Source organism: Gossypium raimondii, chromosome 10 (assembly GCF_025698545.1).
Source record: "Gossypium raimondii isolate GPD5lz chromosome 10, ASM2569854v1, whole genome shotgun sequence".
Taxonomy (NCBI): Eukaryota; Viridiplantae; Streptophyta; class Magnoliopsida; order Malvales; family Malvaceae; genus Gossypium; species Gossypium raimondii.
Window position 1 is genome coordinate 6839314 of NC_068574.1, and position 12432 is coordinate 6851745.

At 32.5% G+C, this 12432-nt stretch overlaps 1 protein-coding gene across 1 annotated transcript; it reads right to left on the reverse strand.

Moving 5' to 3' along the window:
• Positions 1 to 11500: 11500 nt before the first annotated feature.
• LOC105778142 (uncharacterized) lies at positions 11501 to 12157 on the reverse strand. Its single transcript, XM_012601768.2, has one exon. The coding sequence runs from the start codon at positions 12155 to 12157 to the stop codon at positions 11501 to 11503; it is 657 nt and encodes a 218-aa protein (XP_012457222.1).
• Positions 12158 to 12432: the final 275 nt, after the last annotated feature.

Consider the following 12432-nt stretch of genomic DNA (forward strand, 5'->3'; position numbering starts at 1 on the left):
TCCTTCCTCGTATGTAACCGACTCCCGAACCCATCTTTCTGAATTTCGTGGACCAAAATTGTTGTTTTAACAAATCAAATTGTTTATAAAAACAACTATTTTTCAAAGTGACCTGATCACACCTCGTAAAAAAAGATTGGTGGCGACTCCCGTTTTCGTTTTTTTTTCAAAATCCAAGTCGATCCACTTTTATCAAAAAAATGGTTTCGACATTGAGCATCGGAGCGGATAACTCCTAGAGGATAGAGATATAGATGCGATTGACTGGATTGACAGTACATCGAATATGACCTAAATATAATAGATCTTAAATCTGTTTATGGATTTATTCACTTGTGACGTTCATAGTGTGGCATACCTAAATTCTAAGTGGATGACAGACAATGTATACGTGACTCGTACAATAATTGCTCCATATTTTCCCCTTACATTTTGTAAAGTACAATAGTCCAGGATATAGTCTCTAGTTCAGTGGTGTCATGGATTATCAATTTTGAAAGGCACACATTAGAGGAACCTTGTCTCATTAGTGGCACAAAATAAAAAACCAACCAATATCCTCTAACAAGAACTTGCAAGCTATGTTAGGGCCACCCCATAGAAATTCATCACCTCAAAGAGGGAACTCATGTGGTTGCAAATGAAATCTTGCTTCTATAACGTACAATGACAAATAAAATCTAGGCTTACCACCACCATGCTTTGGCCCACTCACCCCACTCAACGCATGCTCGTTGTGGAGGATATGAAAATCAAACTCGTAGTTGCTAAGTTGTAATTTATGGCATAGTAATAACCTCCGCATTACACTATTGTTCGTAGTGCACTCATAAGAAGCACCAACAACCATATCCATCTCCACTCTTTTCACTTTCTGCCTTTGACCACCATCAGCCCCGAAAGTAGTTCCAACCTTACCCCCACAATTTCCTTTAGCCATCCACAACCCAAAAGAAAACTCGAAGAATAAAAGAGAAAAGTGCCTAGAACTTACCCTAAGAATTGCTTCGTCGCCGACCATAAGCCTTTTAAACTTAAAAAGTGAAACAAATAAGACAAAATAAAAAAAGTAGAAAATGATGAAATAACGAGACAAGGAAATGAAAGCTACGCAATAAAAACAAGAATGGGAGAAATTAGAAATTTTCAAAATTTTTGAACCTAGGTGAGGAGTGAGGAAAAAAATCCCCAATTTTATAAACTCCTCGTTAAAAGAAATCCTCAATAAGCCACCAAGCAAAACACTTCATCCACCAATTAGCACACAACAACTGGCAACCTTAGGAGTCTAATTGCAGACCATTATTAGCACCATTTCCCGAAAATGAGTTGTAACACATTACCAAAAATGTGTATAATAATCACGCGCAATGTTTTACGATATAACTCCCAACGTGCCATTCACTTGTTGTTGTTAACTCCTCTGCTCCTAAACAAATATAAAAATTTTCTAAGTATTTATATGACCCTTTACAAGCACGTGCTCCACTCCTCAAAAGCACGTTTTCCATTCCTAAAAAACACGTTTACATGACTTTTGACAAACACATGCTCCACTCCTTAAAAGCACGTTTACGCAACTCTTTTCAAGCACATGCTCCATTCCTCGAAAGCATGTTTACATGACTCGTAAACACGTGCACCGCTCTTCGAAAAGACGTTTACAAGACTTTTCACTGACATGTACTTCACTCTTGAAAGCATATTTACATGAATCTTCACAAACACATTCTCTACTCCTCAAAAGCACGTTTACATGATTCATCCCAATAATGTGCTCAATTCCTTGGTAGCACATGTACATGACTCCTCGTAGTCATTTGCTCCACTCTTCATAAACATATTTACATGACTCCATGTGCTCTATTCCTCGAAAGCACGTTTACTCATCTCCTCACGGACATATACTCTACTCCCCGAAAGCATATGACATCCTTTGAAAACACACATACTCTTACCCTCAAAACAGCTCCCCTTTCACACCTACAAACACAAACTAGTCTTATACCAGACCACTATATAACCTCTCCCTCGACTGAAGGGCAATTGGTACACCTCACTAAAACCCCCTAAGTAGTCACGCCTTGAATAGACATGTAAGACTCGCCGCTTGAGACTCCTCGTGGAAGCCCACTTAGTTAGCAACTTGCCTGACAGATGATCCTACTTATTAAACTATCATATCAAGTCCCAACCACCAAGTCTCATCTGAGATGACCGGGGGCACATCATAGTGCCACTCTACCTAGACCTATAGTGTTAGGCTACCACCACCAATATTGACTCGACATGTGGAGCCTTTGGAAAATGGACAATCAACGTATATAAGGTTGAGAGCTTAAAGAAAAGGCCAGGCAACCTACAATCTTCTTCCTGCCAAACCTAAACTCCCCTTCCTCTCTTCTACAACCACTCTGACCACCCATCTTATCAACTTTTTGCCTTGTCCTAAATAGGATGAACCGATCATCTACGTCGCCAACCCATCCGTGTGTCAACAATTTTTTTATTCTTATTTTATAATCACTTTGAATTTATCATGTAACAAACTTAATCTAGAAAACATTTTTTTAAAAGATCCAAATAATTTCTAAATGCATATAAGAAAATATTGTGGCATTACAAATCAACAAAAAATTTGGCAATAGATAGTATAGTTTTCATTAAATAACCGTATATGTCTTAATAGCGTGTATCATGTTTACATTTTAATTAATTAGGATTATGAATATAATCTACGTCGTTATCATAGATAATATAAGTTTTCCATGCATGAATTGAGGGACAAGTAATTGAACAATTATTGGATGGGGTAGATGATCATAAACCGATATTAATGTGTCGAACTTTGCATGTGGCAGACAAATATACTATATGCATGCAAGCATGCATTATATATGCGTAATGCGCGGTTCTAGGATATTCCCAGAGCTAATGGTTTATGAAAGCTACTATTAATGTGCCGAATTTCGCATGTGACATACGCATGGTTCTACAATATACGGCACCTTGTTTTTAGTTGTGTATATCAATTAGAAGCTCTCCAAAGCCAATGGAATCGCTTCTTCTTTTCTTTATTCAATGATTGTGGCTAAAAAAGTGAAATCACTCCTTTTTAGCATTTATTATTATATGTATTATATCAAATTGACATACATATGGGTAAAAAAAAAAAAGTTTTGTTTAAAATAATAAAATTAAAATTTTCAACACATTGATATTTTCTAGAAGACTCGTTAACTCGTGATACAACATATTATCGTTTAGTATTTACAATTTATATCGAGAGGTGAGGTGTTGACATTCATTAATGGTACATAAAATTCATACACTAACAGTACATTAAATATTCACCATTATACTACATATACACGTTTGGACTATCACTACATATTTTTTATTAAAATTTAAAATATAAACTACTTATCATATTTTTAAAATATTTACATTATAATATAATATATTTAATTCTCACTATACAAAAGAACCAGGCGAATGGTTGACCAACCAAACAGTTGGTTTTTATTCAATCACTGGTTGTTCAATCATTACAAAATAAAAAAATGAAATACCTAGAATTATATATCATTTTATTTACATATTATTCCAAATCCTTTTTTATTTCAAGAAATAAGTAGAGCATAAATAAATAGAGGTTGCGATATCACAAGAAGTATAAATTAATTGATTTTAGTTACAATAATAAATTTTCTTTTTGAAGTTTATCTAAATAATTCGTATACCAGGTTTTAAAATTTAATTTCTCAATAAACTCTTGTATTTAACTTTTAAATTATACTTAAGTAAATCCTTAACCTATAAATTTGACTTGGTTTTTCATTGTAGTTGAAAATGTAGAGGAAAAGGGATGTGAAAAATATGATTTGTCACATTGTTATAAAAATTTGTAGTGATTTTAAACATGATGTTGGAAGGTAAAAATTAGTTAATGTAAATGATAGTTTAAATAATTTAATACAATGAGATATGAGATATAAATGTTAAATACATTTTAAATAATTAATATAAATTATTTATAAATTTATTAATACATAAAATGTTATAAAAATGTAAATATAATGATAAATAATATTTAAATAATTTAATATAATTTTTTGGCACTTTCGATGTCCGTTTTACCGTCCATGTTTAAGGTTCATTGTTGCCTCTAAAGTTAATAAATGATACATAAAATATAAATTAATCTAAATTTTTAAATAACTTTTAAATAGTTAATATATATAAAGGTACTTTGATAAGTGGGTTAGGATGACCGGAATGTGAACGCTAGGAGAGAAGAGGAGAGGAGAGACTTGAGAGGTTAGTCAAAGAAGAAGGTGTCTTGCACCCTTTTGTTGGTGCCCGAAATCCTTTAACATGAATCTCTCCGATAGTTCCTAACGTACCACATCACCTACGTATTGGTTTTGAACTCCCAACAAGCTAATCAGTATACTAATGCCTTGTTGTTGTAGGTTGTCACAGGCAGGTCTTAATGTATAGGTTGTTATGTCTAGGGAATGAATATATGTGATGTGTGAATGGAAAACGTCCACACATATGTCTCCAATGGTTCAAGCTTTCGAGATATTGGACGCGCAATTGTCTCAGCTCATAAGGTAATCCCGTGAGGTTATAAGAAAGCAAGGTAGGATCATGAGGTATAGGTATAACAATTGCCCCATAGCGATGGAAAGGTTATTAAATGACCTATCATTTCAGGTGGAGAGGTTTTCTTCGAATGTAGTGAGGTGACTTGTACTGTTGCAAGGCACTTGTTGCTGCAAAGTACACTTCTTTAAAGAGTCTAGGTATTTGGGCTTAGAAAAGTTTGGAGGGCATTTTAAAGGCTTGAAAGTTTGAAAATATTTGAAAATTTTAAAATAAATGTTAATTTGATTGGAGCATGGTTTAAGGCAAGATGTGCACTACTGCTGGTATACCTAATGTGAGCGGGGACCATTATTGAGTGATGTGATACATGGCACTCTTTTACTAGTTTCATAGGTAACTTATTTGGGAACACGCTATTACGTAGTTGAATTATCCCAATCAAGATGAGATGATGGGGAGAGCTCTGATGGGTTAAATTGAAGAACCAACTAAATTTTTTGTGCTATATGCTCTCTACCTTGAACAAAAATGAGTGTATTGAAGGGCTCACAAAGATGGTACAAGTTATTTGGGGCCAGTTGAAGTCACCAAAAGGGTTGATAGTAGCAGAGTGTAGTCAAATATATTTTTCAAAGGTTTTGATGTGCAACATTACATTTTTATTGTTGATGATGTGAGGACATGGGACAAGGCACACAGAGTTATCGATATCATAAGTAAGGTTTCAGGGTGAGTTTTTCTCGTGTACATTATTTGAGGTGGACTATGAGTTATGATAATTATGCAAGCCTGAGTCCTAGGTCTAGGGAAAGGCTATATGAGCGAGTTGTGAAGGAAATTGAAGAGTTGGGCTTAGGGACATCAGTGGGGCGGGTTTCGCGGGATCCCACCCTACTTCACACCCAATTGAGTTGGGATGGGTACATGTTTCCCAGATGGTAGGGCGGGGATGGGGAAAAAATTATACTCATCGTGGTTTGTGGGGCAGGCATGGGGACCCACGTGGGTAGTAGGGCGGGGATGGTTTTAGTCTTACGGGTCGTGGGGCGAGGATGGTTTTGGGTTTTGTATTAACATCCCTAATTGGGCTTTGAAAGACTAAGATTTTATTGCATAAAAATAGAAATCAAACAATAGAATCCATCTTAAGGTTCATCTCCCGTAGGTATTAAAAGAATTAATTCATAATGGCAAAAACAAACACCAAAAATACAATATAACCACTAAAAAAAAGAAATCAATGATAACTCCCTTGGAAATCAGCTTCAATGGTGTTCGTTGGGTAATTTTCGTCCTATCTCTTGACATCTTCTTATTCTCTTTTGTTTCCTTATTTATACCTTCTTAAAGTGTCAAAAAACTTAAAAATCATGACTTCTATCTATTAGCACACATGGTCCCGAAATCGACACGCCCTGGAAACATGGCCGTGTGAAACTCTACCGCATTTATTCAGTTTCTAAATTGCTCCAATGTTCTAATTTCCACCATTTTTCACTCCTATTGCTCCTAAGTGTCCTATAAAGCATTAAAACATGAATGTAAAGGATTAGGAGTATATAATTCACAATTAATGTCACATAATCATCCAAAAATGCACTAAAAATAAGACTAAAATATATTACTTTTGACACTTATCAAAAACCATTAGTAATAATCTATCTCTAACCAACTCCATGACCTATCTACATCCTAGCCTGTAAGGAGTGGCTCTTGTCTCGCCACGTAAGGAGTGGCTCTTGTCTCGCCACGTAAGGAGTGGCTCTTGTCTCGCTGAGTGCTACACGTTGGAGCAAGAGCCATTCTTCATTAAATGAGCCTAGTAAGGTGTCGTTGCCGCCAAGGTAAAAATTACAGAAAACTAACACAATGAATGTTTTCAAAGGGTTTTCCCCCATATGCCCCTACTATTGCTACTACTTCGGAGGGGATTTGTGTAGACTCCACAATTGCAACCACTTAATCAAAGGTGTTGACCAAGAAGATTATAGGAAAGCAAGGTGTGCTCATTCGCTCACTTGTGAGGGATAGATATAACAATATTAAAAAATAAAATAATTCATAAATTCTTTTAATACTTTAACCATTTAATTTATTGAGTACAAACAAATATCTACAAAAGAAGATTATCTAATCTTATGGTAAATTGGTAACTAATAAAAGTTTAAAATATGTAATAAGTCCTTGTACTATTTACAAATTGGGACTTTAGTCCTTATACTTTTATTTTAGAAATTTAGTTCCTTTACTTTTCAGATTTTAAAATTTAGATCCAACTATTAACACTTTTAAAATTATTTTGTTAAACTCGGGTTCATTATAATGTAATTTTTTTATTTACATTGCTACAAGTGAGTATTAGTTTTATTTCAAAATGTCACAACAACCAAATTAACAAAAAAAAAACACATTAACAATCGACTTGAATTTTGAAATCTAAAAAGTAAAGGGACTAAATTCTAATTTTGAAGAGTACAATGATCTATGTCATATTTTAACCTTAATAAATTGGGATAAATACCAAAACCATACATGAACTTTGATCCAATGTACAATCTTGTACATAAAGTTTAATTTTTGCAATTATATACATCAAACTTTAATTTTGATTCAAATTTCACATATCATTAACATAGCTATCTTTGTGATGCTATTTTCTATTAAATCATGTAGAAAAAGATTACATATCTTTTATTAAATAAATAATAATAATTTTTACTTAGGTGGCAATATTATAAATTTAATCATTTGTTTTACTTTAATAAAATATCACATCATCATTTTCACGTGATTTAATGGAAAAGAATGCTACGTAGATAATAGTGTTAGTGATATGTGAAAATTGAATTAAAATTAAATTTTATGTACATACTTACACAAAATTAAAATTATATATAAAATTACACATTAAACCAAAATTAATATATAATTCTAAAATTTTGAATCAATCAACCATTCACATATTTTTAAAGGGTTTGATTCAGAATTTTCACAAATTAGAAAATGTTAAAATCAATCCTCTACTCTCGTTACTTGAATCATTAGGTCTTATTATTATCAGTAATACCAGACTGTAACTTATCATTCTTTTAATTCAAATACGCCTGCATATGTGTATATATATGTAGGATGCATGAGTTAATTATATTTATTAATTAAAATATATTAAATTATTTTATAATAATATTTATATATTTTTATAAATTATACATATAATATGATTAAGAAATTAAAAGATGAAAATTAAATCACTATATAAGTACACATACATAATACCTTAAAAGATAAAAATAATTCATAAATATAAGTTGAAAAAGTTAAAAGTGGATTTGTTACATAAATTTAATTTAAAATTAAATATTTACATTTGAAAATATAAATAAAATTATTCTATATATCTTAATGTGTATAATGATTTAATATGTTTTGTATAAAATTATATACCTTGAATTTAAAAGTAGTGCATCTTCATATATTTTATTAAAAAATATTTTTAAATATGCAATTAAAAAAAACGATGAACACACAATATGTTTGTGCAGTTTGGTTTCTTTATATCTACGAGGCTTTGCATAGGGAAAATATCCACCATCTTAGCACATCATGCAACAAGTGATTTCAAGCTCTAACTCTCACCAGATTAGACTCCCCACTTTTATACTTAAAATCTAGACAATTCCCCTCTAAGCTTTTCCCTTGAAAGTTTAAGACTTAAACCAAGTCACACACTTAATTATCCTCTCAATGCACTCAAAATAAGCATTCCTCAGTGAACAAGAATAAGTACTTTCAGTTCAGTATATTACCTATACAAGTCTTCTCAAATTATAAGGAACTGAGACTTGCCAACATATTATATCAATTACAATCAATCTTCCCTCGAAACAATCAAGACAATAAGCGTAAAGAATATCTTAAATGAGGTTAGGATAAGTCTTGAAATTTCAGGATATATTTTCAAGTTTTGCCCGATTTGACTTGACCCACCAAACTTGGGAAGCTTGATTATTTTGATCCAGATCCAAACCAATTTCCAAGATATGTTGCTATGTATAGTTTGGATATCAAAGATGAACTGACTGTCATCCAAATTATCAGTAAGAATAACCTAGGAATTTTTTTGGTCAAAATTTGTCAACTTAAACATGACAAGTATATTTTATATTCATAAATTCATTTTTAAAATTTATTTATTTTAATTAATATCAGCGAGGTTTCATAACTGTGTTGGTAGAGTTGAAGGAGAGGACTTGTGAGCTCTGAAGATGAAAAGTCGGTCTTGCATGTCTGATGCATAGGTTCCCTTGTCCATTAAATGTACTAACCTTTTTTGTGGTTCTCGTATTGACAGTGTCTTTGGTTGGATGAGTCATGATATTGTGTATGCATGATCGCTATGAAAAATCAGTAAGCATACCACACTAATGGTTATAAGGACGTAGGTGTACATGTGGCGAGGCATAAGACTTCCTAAGTTGTTTAGGAGAAGTAAAGCATGTTAATAATAAATAAGTTATAATTAGAACTACAAGTGAAGCAAAAACAAAACAAAACAAAAAACAATGGTAAGTTGGAAAAACGACATCTATGTTTATTCCACAAATTTCAATACTTCTGCATGATATTTCACCTAACATCTTACCTAAAACTTTTGGCCTTTAACAAAACATTCATAATGCAGCCATCAATTTCCAATTTCTCATTATATTTTCTTGCAAAATAAAGTCAGATAATAATAATACTAATAATTAAAAGAAGCAAAAAGACAAACAAAGTTTGGAATTAGATGTTGCCCACCTTACTTACCAACATCAAAGATCTTGCCCGTAAGTAATAACAAAGTACCACACCTCATAATTCAAATTTTCAATTTCTACTGTCTTGTACATGTTGCTATTTATAGAAAGAATCAAGCCGATTCAAAGTATAATAAATGAAAGAACGATTTTTTTGGGATGAAATCCATGAGACTAAAGATTCAACAATCCAAGGCTTCGTTGAATAAAATATTAATTTTCGAAAGGTACTGAAAGATTTATATTTTAAATAAATTATTGAAATTTTGAGTTATAATTTTAACTCATTTAAAAATTTAATCAAATTTTAACTCTACAAACAAAGTTAAGAAATCATCCTATCTCTTTAATTAATATTTAAAAACACTAAAAAACTAATGTAGAGTTAAAACTTCCACAATCAATATATTAAATAATATATATCCTTCAAATTTTCATGAAAACTATTTCTTGGCATACATAAAAAAAAATTAGTAATGTAGAAATAATACATTTTCATTTTCAGATGGGAGTAGGCTTGGAGCCATTCATATAGTGGTCCACGATTTAATCATTTGAGTGAAATATATTTGATAACAATAATGCAACCCCCCCATTTTGATTTAGCTTAGAGGAAAAGAAAGAAGAAAAAGAAGCAAATGGCATTGTTCACAAATCAAAAGGTCTCTCACTTTAGATGTATACCCAATATGCGGAGTTTCATAGCATCAAACCCAACAAGTATATCATCTCTCAAACCCTTTCTACTATTTCTTTAAAAAAATTCAATAATTAAACTTTTTTTAGTTTTATAATCTAAAACCAATTTCCACAATTTTATTAATTTAATTATTCAGTTCACAAATTATAATTTTATAACTATTTAAATTCAACTATTTTATAATGCAAAAATGATTTAATATTTAAATTAATGTAAAAGGGTAGAATTCAATATTTGGTTTGATTTCTAAAAATCTAAAAGGATAAATTTTAAAGCTGTCCAAATAAAACCGGCATCTCTCTTTCTAATATTTATATTTAAAATTTATACTCAACACATATTCATAAAAGATATATAAACGTATTTTTAAAAGACTAATCATAATTCAATTAACATCCCCATTACTATAACAACAAAAGAATGTAAATTTAAATGCTTAAACGGATTTCTCATTCGACCTTAAATAAAAATAGAACATGCACGATCAACATTCATAATTTTATCAAAAGTATAGCAATCTATACGCTGATGCGATTTTACTTTCTCTATATTGGCCAATAAAATAATAATTTACGTGATATAATAAGATTTAGTTGCAATTTAGTAAAAAATAGAAAAGGAAATGGATTTGATAGACGAGGTTGCTGGCTGGGTGGATTATAATTCAATTAATAAATTAATCCAAATTAAAGGTGGATGAACCTACTTTTTCAACTTAAAATCTTGCCTGTTTTTGCCTCCATATATACATATATGTATTGGTGTGCCCATTACTTTTGGTGTGTGATAACTTTATTGTCAACCACCACCATTTGTATTTCAATAATTGGCCTTACTGTAAATTCAATTCCTAAAGTAAACCATGCTAAACCACAATTGTGTAGTTTCCTCACAATCTTCCTTTTTTTTAAAAAAATAGTTGAAAATAAAATACTAAAAAGGGAAAAAGTTGGGGTCCAGTTCTAAGTTAGCTTTTAACTTAGTGGGATGATAACATAAAAATGAAAGTGGGAGCCTTTCATTTTTCTTTTCCAATACCAAATTAGCCGTTGCAATTTATTATAACACAAAACACAACATTAACTTATATGATCTGCTTCAGATGTAAGAAAAAGACTAATGGTAAGAAGAATAGAAGATTTGAATAAAGTGCGTATGGGCACAGTGCTTCTCATTCATATTACAACATGAACATAAACAGGTCTTTAACATTGTATCAAACTTACAAGAAAAAAAAACCTGCACATTCCATTATTTCACTGTTTTTTTTTTTTATGATGTTCTTTGATATCAGCAACAAAACTAAAAACCCCCAAAAGTAATTAACCGTATATATATGAAGTCTGAAGCAAGGAAATTAAAACCATGGAGAGAGCAAAAGAGTTCCAATTTACAACTCGGACAGTCTCTTATCTTGCTGCCTTAAATTCTTGTAAAACCTGTTAATGAAATCCTCCGCAGCTTTGTCTACGTAGCCGTTGTCTTCATCAACATCCCTTAACGGAAATGGGGAGTCGGTTATCCTAAGTTGCCTGGCCAATGGGGTTTGTCCGAACCCTGGTAACATAGGGGATGCAGCAACAGTAGCTTCCATCATGGTGTTGTCGTTGTTGTTAAGCATCTCCAAGACAACCTTCACGGCGTTCATGGTCACCATGTCGTCTTCGTGGGTAGGAGGAGCATGGGCGCACCCGAAGAAGTGGTGGTAGTAGTTGTGAATGCCGCCGTTCTTCTTCTTGGCGGCGAGGTTGAAAGGGAAGGTGTAGTTGGGGGTGTTGCTGCAGCTGAACTCGTACTCTTGGACTGCTGCTTTGGCCACCGCCGCCGTGGACACATCCATGGAACACTTGGGTGAGACTTGGCGGTGGTGATGGTGGAACATGAGGTTGCCAATGGCTTTGGCGCCGGCGATTTTGCCACGTTTAAGCACCATGTTGAGATCAACCATGAACTTTTTCTTTGAGAAAATCCCTTTTCTCATCATGAAAAGAAGTGCCCTCACAATGCTCCACACTCTTTTGGTGATCACTGGCAAATTTTGCTCCATTTTTTTGCCTTTTAATTTGCTTCTAGTAATTTTCTTTTGGGTGACCTTTGAGGGAGAGAGAGAGAGAGAAGAAATGAGTGTTTGTTTGGGGTTAAAGGGAGAGACGAAGTGGAGGGATATATATAGCGTATGAAAAGAAAGAAGAGAAACGGAAGTGAAACGAAATTAATAAAAGGTGTTTTTTTTTTATCTCCTTTTTTGTACTTTAAAAAAATTGGACTATAATAACCCAAGGACGCTTCGTTGTTTTGTGTTATTTTAAATGCTTTTAAGTT